This window comes from Martes martes, assembly GCF_963455335.1.
Source record: "Martes martes genome assembly, chromosome: 9".
NCBI classification, from domain to species: domain Eukaryota; kingdom Metazoa; phylum Chordata; class Mammalia; order Carnivora; family Mustelidae; genus Martes; species Martes martes.
Window position 1 is genome coordinate 90333496 of NC_137896.1, and position 15790 is coordinate 90349285.

The 15790-nt window shown below is 51.0% G+C and overlaps 1 protein-coding gene across 1 annotated transcript in view; it reads left to right on the plus strand.

Annotated features, from left to right (window-relative positions):
* HK2 (hexokinase 2) overlaps nt 1-14831 on the plus strand; it is a 59312-nt gene extending 44481 nt beyond the window's left edge. Inside the window, exons 9-18 of the mRNA XM_080813204.1 lie at nt 728-961; nt 2097-2401; nt 3953-4101; nt 4369-4488; nt 7765-7860; nt 8308-8407; nt 8491-8674; nt 8976-9131; nt 10380-10613; nt 12568-14831. Coding sequence (XP_080669330.1) covers nt 728-961; nt 2097-2401; nt 3953-4101; nt 4369-4488; nt 7765-7860; nt 8308-8407; nt 8491-8674; nt 8976-9131; nt 10380-10613; nt 12568-12712 — 1723 coding nt within the window. The 3' untranslated portion in view covers nt 12713-14831. The remainder of the gene's footprint in view (nt 1-727; nt 962-2096; nt 2402-3952; nt 4102-4368; nt 4489-7764; nt 7861-8307; nt 8408-8490; nt 8675-8975; nt 9132-10379; nt 10614-12567) is intronic.
* The last annotated feature ends 959 nt before the right edge of the window (nt 14832-15790 follow it).

Here is a 15790-nt window from a genome sequence, read left to right on the forward strand (position 1 = left end):
GAAACTGTTCCAGCGACCTCAAGTGGAAACCCTTGAGGGAATTGTGCCTGCTTATTAAACCCCAATGGAATGGAACAGTGCATATTTGTGAGGCATTTAGCTCCCCTGAGAAGACTGCGGAGTTCATGGCAGCAGACACTGGCACAGTCTATAGCGTAGGTTAAAGCAGTGTCTGCTCTGTGGGGAGAGGCGGTGAGCTGACTGCTTCATAGCGAGAGAATGGGGTGGGATCCCCAGTGGTGTGGCTGGTAGCAGGGAGAGCATTTGCTCTATCCCTGGACGACCAAACATAGCTTGTTCTCCATGTCTTTCTCTCTCTTTCTTCCTCTCTCTCTCTCTCTCTCTTTCTTCCTCTCTCTCTCTCTCTCTCTCAACGAACACACACACACACACACACACATGCACCTTGGTGTGTGAAGCCATAAGAACAGCGCCTTGTCCTTACATAGTATATACATAAAAAATACTACTTTTCCCGTTGGGAAAAAGAAGCTCCTGAGCACTGTGTGTGTCTGTGTGTCTGGGAGAAGAGCCTCCTGTTGGTTCTGTTGTGTTTTCCCCTTGTTCTGCCTTCCCATCGATAGGCAGAGCCACAAAGGGGATGTCTGTCCTCACTGGGAGGTGGTGTTTGCTGGAGCTGAGCGGTTTCCTTGTTGGCTCATAGACCCCCTCCCGCTGGCCCCAGTGGGTTGGTCTTGTGCCCATGCACTGTCCTTTTCTTTCCCAGGGAGAAGGATGGCACCCGGAAGGCCCGTGAGGTGCTGGTGCGGCTGGGCATAGACCCGACACAGGAGGACTGTGTGGCCACTCACCGGATCTGCCAGATCGTGTCCACGCGCTCGGCCAGCCTGTGTGCCGCGACCCTGGCGGCCGTGCTGCGGCGCATCAAGGAGAACAAGGGCGAGGAGCGGCTGCGCTCCACCATTGGGGTGGATGGTTCCGTCTACAAGAAGCACCCACAGTGAGTCAGCGTGCCCGGGCCCCAGAGCACACCGGGACCCCAACAGGCCTGTGAGAGACCCTAGTGACTCCATGGCCAGCTCCATTTGGCCTTTTGGGGCCGTGGAGATGGGCCATGGCACTGAGAGGCTTTGCAGAATAAGCTCCCAGCTGGGCATGTGGGGTGGAGAGGGTGGTATCGTGGGCAGGGGTGATTTCTGAGGGCTCCCGATGACTGGCGCTCTAGCCAGGGCTCTCCTGGCCATGGGGCTCTGTCTGCCACCCTCTTGCTGAGGAGCTCAGGTTTCTCTTACTTGTTTTCTTGACTCTTCATGTTTCTGGATAGTCAGTTCAGGTGCTGTGTCCTTTGCCAGAGGGCACCCTGGCTAAGCCTCTCTGGCTGACCTGGGTATTGATCTCATCTCTCTTTTGTGCCCACTTATTATCTCTTTTTCACCGGATATAAGCATCAGTTCGTGTGCCTGCATTATCTGAATCAGTTGATGCCAAAGGTCTCAGCCCTGGTCTTCTAGGAACTTGAACATGCACGTGAATCACCTGGGGCTCTTGTTAAGAGGCAGATTCTGATTCAGGAGGGTCCAGCTGGGGAACCTGTGTCTGGGCCATTTGGGGCTGCTGCTGCCCACAGACCACACTGGGAACGTGAGGCCCCAGAGACCGTGGCTCAGCACAGCCATGACCTGAGAATTTCTTGCTGGACACTCCTGTTGTCTTGAGCTGTTCAGACATCTTGGGGATTGTTGGCAGAAACTGCCCAACAGTCTTTTCTCCTTTTTCTGTTTTGGGGTTCTCCCAGGCATCATCTCAGGAAAGGAGCACTGGGGCACGCATAGTAGCTGGTCTCGGAATCCCCTGATTCAGAGGCTGATGTGTTGGGTGGAGGGGCGTGGTGTGTGGGATGGGAGGTCTTCATGTGACTGTGTGCACCGGGCTGTTCCCCTTCCCTCAGCCGCAGTGGCCCCATATGACTATCTGAGCTTGAGCGGTGTTGAGTGTGAACTTGGGCAAGTGGGGAGAGGATATTCAGGGCCACATCTGCTTCTGCGGGTGCCTCCTGGCCTTGGGGCTGAGGCGGTGAGCCCTTTGTACCCTTGACCCTCACTGTGGACCACCCCCCCACCATCTCTTCCCCCCAGCTTCGCCAAGCGTCTTCACAAGGCAGTGCGGCGCCTGGTGCCGGACTGTGATGTCCGCTTCCTGCGTTCAGAGGATGGCAGCGGCAAGGGGGCAGCCATGGTGACGGCGGTGGCCTACCGGCTGGCTGACCAACACCGAGCCCGCCAGAAAACGCTGGAGGCTCTGAAGCTGAGCCGTGAGCAGCTGCTGGAGGTCAAGAGGAGGATGAATGTGGAAATGGAGCGCGGTCTGAGCAAGGAGACACATGCCCTTGCTCCCGTCAAGATGCTGCCCACGTACGTGTGTGCCACGCCCGATGGCACAGGTAGGTTACAGGGCTGCCACCCAGCCCACTGTGGTGACCTTCATCCTGATTGGTGTTGATGCCCCGGGAGGGCTCCCTTAACTGTAGCACTGGGTATTGGGACCAGAATATGTTTCTTTAGCTGCAGTACTAGAAAATTCTAGTGTTCAAGAACTTCAGCCCAGGCATTCCTCTGCTACAAATTGAAAAATAATAATGATAAACACTTACTGAATGCCTACAGTGGGTCAAACGCCTCTGTAAGCATTTTACACATATGTAATTTATTTCATCTGTTAACTGTTAGCAGATTCATAATTAATTTTTGTTAACAAACTAATACGTTTGTCATAAAACTGAGGTACAGAGAAATGAAGAAACCTGCCCACGTTCCCACGGCTGGAAAACGGCAGAGCTGGGATTTGAACCCAGGAATTTTGGTTCCAGGGCCAGTTGGCCCATGAGCTCAATCGGGCTCACTGCCAGTTGTTTTTTTTTTTTAAATAAAGTTTGACCAATATACAGCCGTGCTGGTTTGTTCACATACTGTTATGGCCGCTCTGCGCTACTGTGACAACGTGTGGTTACAGCAGGGACTGTGTCTCATGAGACCTAAAAGGTTTATGGCCCAACACTTCACAGGAAAAGATTGCTGACCCATGGTCTGGGTCTGCACTTTAAGAAATGGTGGTCTTTCCCAGTGCAGCGAGAGCTAACATTGAGCAGGCCAGTGTCACACAGCTGGTGCAGGTGACAGGCAGAGACCAGGCCACGGTGTCTGCTCTACCCTCTCCTGACCCCGTGGGCTTGAGGGAGTGACTCAGCCTAGCTCAGCCAGGTCTCCCTCCTGTTCGAGGGAAAGGCAGTGCCTCCTCCTCAGGGCTGCCTCAGGGTTGCTGGAGGCGTGTGCGTGAGGCACGTAGCTCGTTACTATGATTGCCCAACAGAGGAGGGTTTTCTCGTGTGAAAAGATTTTCCCTTCTATTTCCTTTGAAGAGTTGACCTCTGCTGTTTCTTCTCTAATCTAGAAGCTAAGAGAAGGTGGCCTTTCATTTAGCATGAATGACACATTTAGATTTTTTTTTCAAGGTTATTAGAGAGAGAGAGAAAGCATGTGCATGAGAGAGAACACAAGCAGGGAGGAGGGGCTGAGAGAGAGGGAGAAGCAGACTCCACTGAGCAGGGAGCTCGATGCAGGGCTTGATCTCAGGACCCTGGGATCATGACCCGAGCCAAAGGCAGACACTTAACCAACTGAGCCATGCAGGTGCCCCTAGATATTTTTGAGTGTACTTTATCACAGATCATAATATCCAGTGTCCTGTGGAGCTCACTGTGACTTCTGGGGCCACCTGACCTCATCTGAGGACCACTACGGAGGCAGCAGGATCTCATCCCAGGGATCTTATTTTCTTTCCTGTTCGGTGGAACACACAGTCCCTCTCCCCTGTGGGGGTTGGGCCTGACAGGAGAGGTCTCTGTTAGGGGAAAGGGCTTTAGACCATCACTCTCTGTGGTGTTGACATGCTGATGCTCTAGCACGTCACCCTCCCGGGTTTGTTTATTTTTCAGAGAAAGGTGACTTCCTGGCCTTGGACCTTGGGGGCACCAATTTCCGGGTCCTGCTGGTGCGCGTGAGGAATGGAAAGCGGCGCGGCGTGGAGATGCACAACAAGATCTACTCTATCCCGCAGGAGGTCATGCATGGCACGGGGGACGAGGTGAGACCAGGCGTGTGGCATCTCTGGGAGGGGACCCCAGTGGATACCCATTCTCGCCCGGGAAGACGGTGCTTCCTCTCAGCCATGGTCCCAGGGAAGGCCAGGGGGCCTGGGCCTCTGGCCTGGTCATCCCCCCGCCGGGTTTGTGCCTGAGTGTGCATTTGTCCCCATTGGAGCCCCTGGGCTCGTGGCCAGGCCCTCCCGGGGGGTGGGGGACGGCCTACCCTGGCTCCGGCCCCTCCCTCACTGCCTCACTTCTCCCTGCAGCTCTTCGACCACATTGTCCAGTGCATTGCCGACTTCCTGGAGTACATGGGCATGAAGGGCGTGTCCTTGCCTCTGGGTTTCACCTTCTCCTTCCCCTGCCAGCAGAACAGCCTGGATGAGGTAACAGTCTCCCGGGGCGCCGGCCTCTGGGCTTTATTGACCCTACCCCAGCCTGGGTTTGGAACTGGGAAGAAGGTTGAGTTGAGAGGAGGCAAAGACAGGCATGAGTAAGCAGTCATGACGACCGGCCTCATGACGGGCTTAGAGGTTACTTAGGGCACAGTCTTCGGGGAAATGACGATGGTGCTTACCAAAATACGAAGGACAAACGTTTTTACACATTTGACACCAGGCATGGTGCTAGGCTTCCTGTGTGTCACCTCATTTAACCCTCACGGCAGCCATATAAGGTAGGTAGGTGTTTGCATGCCCGTCTTGCAGGAAGAAAAACAGTCTACCGAGATGCCAGGTGTCTTGCCTCAGATCAGAAGGCTTGGGAGTGGCCAAGCCAGGATCTTAGTTCCGGTTCCCGATCCCTGAGCCCGTGTTCTCAGGGAAGCTCACCAGCTCCTGCAGGATATTTTCATTCACCTCCTGGTGTTCAGATGCCCCGGTGCTTCTCTAGTCGTAGCTTTGCTTTCCATTCCTTTTCTGCCAGCCTTGCGTGAGTGAAGCAGGCAGGCTGAGAGCTGTGCGCTCCGCTGTTCCAGTCACGGTGTGTTGAGAACAGAGGAGAGCTGAGTACTGTGCTTGGGCTTGTTCTGGGCTGACAGTCGGCGTATGAGATGTTAGGATACTGTTGTCTAAGCAGTTGTTCCCCATCTCGGTTCATCCTCTAGAACAGGAGCGTGCTTACAAATGGACAGAGTGGCCAGGGTCCACAAGGCCTGGTCCCTGCTTTAGGGGCTGAGGCACGAACTGTGCTGATGGCAAGTAAGCAAGGGCAGGAAGGCATGAGCTGCCGGTGGGAATGGGGCAGCGATGGGGTGCCAGAGCTCCGAGGACACGCAGTGTGACGTTAACCTGAGCACATACCCGGTGAGCATGAAGGAGACTTGGATCATCTTCCAAGTCCAAAGAAGGAGTGGATGGGGAAGAAGGGAAGGTAGGCCTGGCCATGTGCAGGAGAGCACGGAGGTGGGAAATGTCCCAGGTACAGGGAGCTCGGTCCGGCGGGGAAGAAAGGCCAGCATTTGGTGTAGGGTTCCAGAATAGGGCCTCCATGTTGCTCAGCTGAGTTTTATAAGTGCTTCCTCCTCTTCCCCTCAGCTGAATTCATCATGTGCCCCAGTCTGCTGAAGGCTTTGGGGGTGTCCTGCAATGAAAAACCTTGCCTAATGCAGTATTTCCCAACACCAGTGTCACCGTGTGTCCACTGTCCCCAGGGCAGTGTTGGTTTTCACTTTTTTGTTCTTTACCGGTTTTATTGAGCTGGTAATATGCACGCCATAGACGTTTAAGGAGTCCAGCACCGTGATTTGATTTTGTATATTGTGAACTGATTGCCACAAGAAGTTTAGTTAGCATCTGCCATCCCCTACAGAGACAAAACAAGAAAAAAAAAGAATTAAAAAGTGGGGCTTTTTTTTTTTCTTACAAGAACTTTAAGGATCTTCTCTCTCACAGTTTTCAAATATATTGTACGGGAATGTCTCCGTTTGCCTCAGCTTACCAAAGGGAACATACAGATACATACGTGATACTTAGTGAAACATTGCTTACTATCATTAAAGCACTAGGAACAAACCCAGTTGATCAACACTTGGGAAATAGTTAACAAATTCCAAGCCATCCACTGTCTCGTATCAATAACTAGTTTTGTCCTTTTTAAGAAATTTCAATGATGGGGGGTAAAAACCGATGGTAAGACATAAATTTTTTAAGAAAAAGGTAGTCTCTACAATATAGAAACCCACAAAAACCGCAATTCATAAAACTTTTCCTACTGAAATATTTCTAAATAAACATGCCTTCCTTTTCATGCTAACATGTATATATCTTGAAGTATTTATCAGGTGACCCAAGAACACCTTCACTTTTTTACCCAAATGATAAGATTCTGGGTCACTGTATCAGATTTCATTCCATATGTTCTAAGTTTCTGTAGGGAGCATGTATATAGTTTAACATTACAAAAATTAAGAGCAGATAAAGTGGGAGCTGGGTTCTCTCTGTCATTCCATCTGTCTGTAAGCTGGGTTCTGCTCTGCTAAGATACCCTGTTGAGTGGGAAATCAGCAGGTGCCGTGGCCCAGAGACCTCAAGCTGCCTCAACCACCTGGTGGCCTGGGGCGTGTCTCCCCGAGGCAGAGGCCTCTGCATGTGTTACTATAAAGGACCACCTGACATAATGTCATTTGATCATTCTGTAAACTTGAAAGTGCCAAATACAAAATTTCATTAGGGACACGGAGCTAATCTGTGGGCAAGATAGTCAGGTGGAGATGAGCACACCATTACTAGTGTGTAGGTAGGCAAAGCCGGACATGGCTGGGATGTTAGCTTGTTTTTCCAAAAGTCCTGGGATCTGAACACAGTGTGACACAGCCAGGCTGACTTGTGGTTCCAAACTCACCTGGGCTGTAAAATGCCAAGGTCGTGGTGAGGCCAGGCAAGGCCTGGAGAAACCCAGATGTGGGTGGATAGTGAGCATCCAGTCCGTTTATGGATTCTGGCCTTGCAGGAAGGGCCCCAGGAGCCCTGGGTGCCTGTTTCCTGGTGGGCTACAGCAGTAGAGAGGGACCAGGGGACAATACACGAATCAGTTCCCCCACGTGTAAAACCACCACATATGCATCTGTTCCCCAGAGGGCCCCGTGACATAGCAGACGGCCACATTAAAGATGAGTGGCTTACAGTGGTCTGTGAGGAGAGGAGAGTACGTCCCTGCCTGGGGTGGTGTGAAGCCTGGCTGTCACTCAGCTAGGGTCAGGGCATTCGCTTATGCCCGGGGAGTTTGACAATTAAGAGACATACTCTGACTTCTGATGTAAATATAGGACAATGACAGAGTAAACTGCTTTTCCAGTGAAAGAAACGGGTATAGAGCTTGGCTCCATGGCTGGGGCAATGGTGTGGTGCTTGGGGGCCCATGGAATTGGGGTGGTCTTACCCTTGGCTTCGGGCCTTGGGCAGCTTACCCCAGAGCTGTCGTTGCCTAGAAAAGAGGCCTTATGATGACATTTCACCACTTTGCTGTGAGGAGTAAATGATGGAACATGTGCCTGGCAGGTACGCCGTTGCATGTGGGAGAGACCGTTGGTCACTGAAGGGGGGACCGTACTACTTGGTGGTGAGGTTGGGAACCGGGGACACAACCAGGCTGCAGGGAAGACACACATATCCTCTGATATCCTCCTCTATGGTCCTGTGTGATTTTTTTTTTTTTTTTTTTAGAGCATCCTCCTCAAGTGGACTAAAGGCTTCAAGGCATCAGGCTGTGAGGGTGAGGACGTGGTCACGCTGCTGAAGGAGGCCATCCACCGGCGAGAGGTGGGACAGGCGTGGGATGAGGCCCAGAATGACCTTGTTCAGAAAGTGGGGAGACGCTGGGAGCAGGCGTGTGGGTTAGGGGGAGAATGAACGTGATCCTTCAGTGTTGATTGAGTGTCCCCTGTGTGTTAGGCCTTACTCTTGGCACTGGGGACTCAGGAATGACCACAACAAACTCTTGAGCTATAAACAAACCCATGAGCTAATGTCAGGTGCTGTGTCGCCGGGACAAGAAAGGAAGTCGGGTGAGGACAGGGTGAGTGGTCTGGAGAAGGGCACTTTTAATAGCACAACCAGGGAACTACCCTGAGGAGGTGACACTTGAGCCCCTAGGGGCATGAATGAAAAGAGAGAACGAGCCATGCTGTATAAAGTACACTTTATATACACACAAATTTCCCTTGCAAGTGTCTGAAGGAAAATGTTGGGGTTCATTTGCCCCCTCAGGAGTTTGACCTGGACGTGGTTGCTGTGGTGAATGACACGGTTGGGACGATGATGACCTGTGGCTATGAAGACCCTCACTGCGAAGTCGGCCTCATCGTAGGTAAGGACCGGGCTTGGGACCCACAGGCTCGCGTGGAAGGAGAACGGTGCCGGGTGAGGGGCTGACGTGTTTGTGATTGGCAGGCACGGGCAGCAACGCCTGCTACATGGAGGAGATGCGGAACGTGGAGCTGGTGGAGGGAGAAGAGGGCCGCATGTGTGTCAACATGGAGTGGGGGGCCTTCGGGGACAACGGATGCCTCGACGACTTCCGCACGGAATTTGATGTGGCCGTGGATGAGCTCTCCCTCAACCCCGGCAGACAGAGGTGGGTGCCCAGTGCGTGTGGGTCCTGGTACATGTCCGTGAGGGGCTGGGAGTAAGCACTGGAAGGTAATGAGCCCAGAAGATGGGAACGATCCCAGGGAACCCCACGGGCCTCAGGCAGGCACTGTGGTCAGTGTTGGCAAAGGCCATGGGTCAGTGTGTGCAGACAGCAGCCGTCCTGCCCAAGCGAATCAAGCAGTACGTCCTTTTCCACCCAAGGGATTCAGCATGCCCTCTCCTTGCTATTGCCCAGGGTGTCTCACTTTCCTCCGTAACCTCCGTGAACGTTACCGGCATTGCAGGTTTGAGAAGATGATCAGCGGCATGTACCTGGGTGAGATCGTCCGAAACATCCTCATCGATTTCACCAAGCGTGGGCTGCTCTTTCGCGGCCGCATCTCAGAGCGACTCAAGACAAGAGGGATTTTTGAGACCAAGTTCCTGTCTCAGATTGAGAGGTGAGAATTAGGGTCTGGGATCGGGTGGGACCTTTGTCCTCCCTTTCATGGGACAGCAAAGCCGAAGGGTTTCCAGACCCCAAGTAAGACCGGGGTATGGCTTCTATTACAGGTCAGTTTGGTTGCAGAGACAGTCATACTGTACCGTTTATCGAGTAACTTATGGATAGTTGGCATTTTAAGCATGAAAAATCCTGCTGAGTTGCCAGGAGTCCTTGCAAAGTAATATTGTTGGGTTTTAGGCCAACTCTCAAAGGTGGGAAGATAACCTGTGCACAGGCAATAAATTGGGAACGCACAGAGGATGTGGCCTATTAAAGCATTTGTGCCTCACAGGAGGGCACTTCTGACCACGGCCGAGGTGATGGGAGAAGCAGGGTTGAGTGATGGGAGAAGCAGGGTTGAGTGATGGGAGAAGCAGGGTTGAGTGAGGGCTGGCATGCCAGGTGGTCAGAAATCAGGCCGTGCAGTGGCTTGTTAGAACATAGGCTCCCTCCTCGCGGCCGGTAATGGCAGCAAGGTCCGCTGCAAATTAGAACAGGGCCTTTCGGAGCCCTTCACGAATGACTGCTGTGCAATCACTCTCCGGTGTGTGGGAAAGCAGGAGGCAGGCGGGCGGCCAGGTTGGGGGCCATAGAGCTTCTGCAGCAGTGAAGAGAAGGCATATGTTCACGTGTCCGTTTGTGTGCAGGAGGCCGATTCCTAAGACAGTTCCCTTGATATAATAAAAAGTATATTCTTCTTACAATTCGATTCGTGTCTTGTTTCATGAAGAGTGTGCTCGAGTCGCCATCAGACCCCCCTGGGAGGGGGAGTAGAGCTAGAGCGAGGATCTGTGCTGGGAGGTAGGGGGTGCCTGTCCTCTTGACCCGGGAACAATGTGGAGGAAATGGGTAGGAAAGAGCTTTGCAGCTGAAAATGCCAACTGCAGGCATCCACACTGCCTTTATTCTTGCCGAACGAGTGGAACACTAGACAGTGACTTTCCCTAGACTGTTCTCTTGAGTAACAGCTGTAGAGAGCAGTGCCGCGCCTCACGTGGGCCCGGTGGACATAGGAGCTGTGTCTTGGCATTGCTGTCACACCTGGGGGGGTTCCCAGGGGATCCAGTGGGATGGGCATTGGTTTCTGGACCGAGTTCAAGAATAGGGGGCACCTGGTGGGGGCCGCTGCCAGGCCAGACCCCTTGCGTGTGGGCTGCCAGCCGCTCATGTATGTGACTGACCGCTTGCTGTCCCCTCCCTGCAGTGACTGCCTGGCGCTGCTGCAGGTCCGTGCCATCCTGCGTCACCTGGGGCTCGAGAGCACCTGTGATGACAGCATCATCGTCAAGGAGGTGTGCACCGTGGTGGCGCGGCGGGCAGCCCAGCTCTGTGGCGCAGGCATGGCTGCCGTGGTGGACAAGATACGAGAAAACCGGGGGCTGGACACTCTCAAAGTGACCGTGGGCGTGGACGGGACCCTGTACAAGCTGCATCCCCAGTGAGTATCTGACCTCCGCTCTCCCATCCATCTCTCTCTCTGTCCAGCTCTTTCCTTACCTCCCCCGCCCCCCCCCCCTTTTTACAGCAAACCACCTAGTGTTCCAAATGAGTGTTCATAGCATGGACGCTTGAGTTTAAAGGTTAATAACCAGAAGTAGGCCTGTGTTTGACCACCCAGCTTGTAGGACTCGGTATCCCATCCCTGACCCCTGCTGGGGGAAGGTCCTCTGGTGACTCGGTCCCTAGCTGCCTTTCCCTGTGTGTCTGTGTTTGCACCATACTGTTTGGTTTTCCTTAAATTTGAACCAGTTGTGAGGGGAATCCCCCTGGGCATCTCTCCTTTCGGGACTAGCTTCTCCGACACAGAATGTATAGTTTTGAGATGCATCCACCTGGAAGTGTGGGATTGCAGTTTGTGAATTTTCCAGGCGGTGGAGCATACCTTTGAATGAGTATACTATAGTTTTATTGTACTGCTAATGGATACTAGGTTACTTCTAGATTGTGTCCGTTACAAACAGTGCTCCTGAGAACATTCTGGGAAGGTATGCTGGAGCTCCAGAGTGGGGTATTTTCGGCAGTCTGGCATGGGGGCTGGCGGACTAGAGCCATGACGCTTTTTGTAAATAAAGTTTTATTGGAATGCAGCCCTGCCCACGCACGTATGTGTTGTCTCTGGCTGCTTTCACGCCACAGTGACAGAGCAGTTACCTACAAGACTGAAAGTATCTACTGTCTGGCTCTTGACAGAAAGTGTGCTGCTTGAACCTCCCCAACCCCGGTGTGGAAGCACTGAATTCCCTTTTCTTTCTACACTCTTCCCTGTTTGTCCATCTCTCTTCTTCTCTCATCAACTGTTGTTCTCTCCCTTCTTCACTCATTTGCATATGTTTTGAGTAAATCATCCTGAATTCAGGAATTGCCCCAATCCCTTCCCCCTGGAAGCTTCCCTGCTCAAAGTTAAAAGAATAGAGCTGTTACCCTGGTCTGGGCAGTAGGTGGGGAAGAGTGAGGACAGAGAGACTACTTGATGGAAATGTTGCCTCAGACAGAAGCTTGCCTTTCCAAGCCCATTCTCTTGATGATCTGCGCCTCCTAAGTAGGAATCTTGGTCCCAGATGAGAGTGGGGAGGGGGACAGAAGTCAAGCTCCTGATGCTAGGTGTGTTCCATAGATGATGAGGGCATCGCCGTAACTGATATCCATTAGCTTTACAATAAAACTGCAGTATACTCATTCAAAGATAACTCTCCACAGCCTGGAAAATTCACGAACTGCAATCCCATACTTCCATGTGGATGCATCTCAAAACTTATATGCTGTGTGGGAGAAGCCAGTCCCGAAAGGAGAGATGGCAGGAATTCTCCTCGCAACAGGTTCAAATTGAGAGAAAACCAAACAGTATGGTACCCTGCTGTGTTGGGGGACATGGTGACTATCTCTTTCTCTAATCCCATACTGAAAGCTCGATGATCACCATAACGTGCCAAAAGCAAGCCCCTGAGCCTGCTCCTTTCATCTTTAATGGCATTTTGGATTAGATGTGAGTCTGCGTGAGTCCATACCCCTGGAAAATAAAGTATTACATGCATGGGGCTTGGTCTTCCAGAGTTCGTGGACAGGCTGTGTACTTCCGCAGACCCTTGACCCTGTCTTCCACTGGTGAATTTTAAGAACTCAACCCCAGAATCTCAGACAGTTGCCTCCCAGTGGCTCTCCGCTCCCACTTGGCCCGCTGTGACATAGACTTGGGGCATGTTGCCAGCCGCTCGAAGCCGTGGTTTTCTGATACACACAATACATAGTGAGTGTTTAATACATGATAGCTATCATCCTTTTGCTCACCTCAGTAATTCCAGGATCACTTCCTAGGATCTCACCTTGGTGGACATAAATCAATCACGACTAAGGTGTTCTTTTTTCCCCCTGTGTCTTCCTCCCAATGTTTGCAGCTTTGCCCAAGTGATGCATGAGACGGTAAAGGACCTGGCTCCGAAATGTGACGTGTCCTTCCTGGAGTCAGAGGACGGCAGCGGGAAGGGGGCAGCGCTTATCACTGCTGTGGCCTGCCGCATCCGCGATGCTGGCCAGCGGTAGAGTCCCTGAATCGGAAAGGACTTTCTCTGGTTCCCCGTCTTCCCTGCTTTAAATTATAAAATGTCATCCCCTGTGTCATAGATGGGCCCCTGGGCTTTTCCTTGGCAGAGAGGGGACTGGGTGTGGTCTCTCTGGATACTCACTGTTGAGTTTAGTGCCCAAGCCTTGGCCCTCCCGAGATCCGTATGTTTTGAAATAAGGACTTGTTCATACTTGTCACAACTATTCCTACTGGTTCTTTGAAAACTCAAGACAAATTTTAACCTTTAGTCCTCCCCCTGGCCAAATTCCATGTCCCTGCTTAATCCTGCAGGATGGGGACAGTAATGAGAAGATAAGGTGGCTTCCCCATGGACTCTGAGCACGGTATTTCTAGGTGAAGAGCAGTCCCCGCTCAGAGGCCGAGAATGTTTCTCTTCTGAGATCTGGAGGGACCGCCACTCACTTGAGCCTGATTCTCCCACAGGCAGAAGGGGCAGGGGTGGGAGAAGACCAGCAATGGGGGGATCCATGGATAGCCATGTGGCACCCCCTCTTTAACCTCTTTTATGTGCCTGGTGGGTTCCAGCAGAGGCTCATCTCTGGAATTACGGCATCCTGAATCCAAGAAAGCAACACCAAGGCCACACGTGGGTTCCCGAGTCATCCATGAGCAAAGGACCTTTGGGGGCAGGGGAGACTTTTTGGTCTGTTTTTAAAACTTTTCCTGCAGAAGTGGAAACAACTCTTACTTTCATTTTAATTTATGTTTGAAATTTATTTAGTTCATGAAGTACATCCGTTCCTTTACCTTGACACTGTATGTAATGATTGGTTGTATGTAATGTATTTATATGTCAGTGTGTTATGTACATAAACACACAGAGTCTTTCCAGACTTGGCCTCTGTAGTAGATGAGCGTCACTAGAGGATGGAAGGTGAAGATACTGACAGGTTACTAGAAATACCTCATTCGCCTGCGGGAAGAGAAGGGAAGCCCCTTCAGGGTGAGTGAATGGCCAAGTAGCTCCTTCCCAGCTCTTTTTTAACCTGCAGACCAGAAACCGTGGAAGGCAGGGCACAGCGAGGGCAGCTGGGTCTATGGATGGATGAAACTGCAGCAACTGGCTGCTCTCTGTAGACCTTCCTGGGGCACCAGAACACGGGCTCTTAACCAAAGCAGACAGGAATCCTTTCAGACAGACTCGCTTAAGAATTGTTTATTCTTAGGGCAGTCAGTATTTTTAAGCTCTCTGAGAAGATAAAGGAAGCCACCAAGAGCATTTCTTAAAAAATTCTGTCTCCCTGTTAATAGCAAACCAAAACCAAACATTGAAACAATCAAACGCAGAAAACCTCAGGGACAACACTTTTAAAGGCGGATTTGTGCCCTCCTGGCAAAACTGATGTGTTTTGTAAATGTTTTTCTAAGAAGCGTTGTCTGAGGGCTTCTGGAGGCAAAGCTGTTTTTGTACACAGTATTTATTTCCAACTGTTGATGGGGGTGAGGGGAGTGGGGTGGCCTGAGATCTTCCATGCTCTACCTTTCAGGGGTGCAGTTAATTCTGAACCCGAAGGCCACTTCCTCCCTAAAATACGCATACCCTCATACTGCAACTACACGGTAAAGAGGGAATGGCCCTAGAACACTATTGAGTAGGAATCAAGGATCACAACAAGGAAGCAAAAACAGGGCTGAGTAGCACCCGACTTTGCACATTTATCATACTTGTACTAAGAACGTCTAGATCTGAGTATCACTAAAGAACGCCCAAGAAGTAGAGATGAATTTTAACTTTTAAACTTGAAAATTAGGCTCTGTCTGTGAAATTGCACCTTTCTTTCTTTCTTTTTTTTTTTTTAAAGGTAGAGCTGTGTGTGTGTGCGTGTGGCTATTCAAAATATGTTGTTGGTTTCCAAAATGGAAAATGCATTTTGAACGTCTGTGTTCCCACAGTTAGGTGACCGTTCCTTGCTGATGCTGCTTTGCCTGGTGTAAACACAGTCTCAGTCTTCAGCTGGGATGTGTTGAATCTCAGATCTTTGAGCACTCAGTCTAGTAAACGTGTTGTCATGTATAATAAAGAGCTAGTTGAATTAACTATGTGATGTTAACTATTAATAAATTTTAACATTTTTCAAAATACCCAGCGTGTGATTCATGAGGATTTTTTTTTTTTTTTTTAAGAGTGTGGGCACATTAGTACTCCCTGCCTGGTCTGAACGATTGATGACTGTCTTGATAATGGTAATAGGCTTGCTTGACAGGCATGTGGCAGAGACTTGTCCTGACCCCAGATACTTCTCTTCCCAGAAACTCAGTTCCAATGGAACTGGAGGATAGATGACCTTTCCTAGGCCATTTTTGAGCCCCTAGCTTTCAAGCATCAGGAAGAAGTGTGGCAGGCACCCGAGACTACTGTTGAAGGAGTTTGGCTGAGCCGTTAGCAGAGGCCTCTGGGGCTCTGGCTGGTCTCTGTAGGTATGTGACTCAAATTCAGGATGGAAAGCCGCTACTTAGAACATCTGAAGAGCATGTACCTCTGTCCTCTCCTTGCCTTTCCCCCCTCTCCAATAAACATAATACAAACCTGGGCAATCCCTTCCTCATGAGACCCTACTGACCCCCACGGACACAGCCCCATTTGACAATGTGATTATGGAAGTATCTCCTACACTGTTGGGGTGCAAGCTGGTACAAACCATTTAGATGGGGGAAAAAGAGGCAACATGCATCAAAGGCATGTTTTGTGTAATTTTCTAGAAATTTGTACAGAGGAAACGGAGATCAAGAATCACCTTTGAGGGTATTGACTATTACATGCTTTATAATAAAAAAGGAGCACCCCGTCCAGTGGGTCTGCCTGTCCTGTGTCAGAGTCCAGTCAGGAAGACAATCCATGCCCGTTATTTCAGATTTTAGTGCAGGGGCTTGGTTAGACAGGTGATGAAAGAGCTGAGAAGCCAGAGTAACAACACTGAAAAATCAGCCTTTCTATCCCAGTGCCTGGGCCAGAGGCCAAAAGCTGGGGAGAGGGTGGAACCACAGAGCAGGGAAAAAAGGTGGTTAGAAATAACCCTCCCATCTAGTTTTCCTGC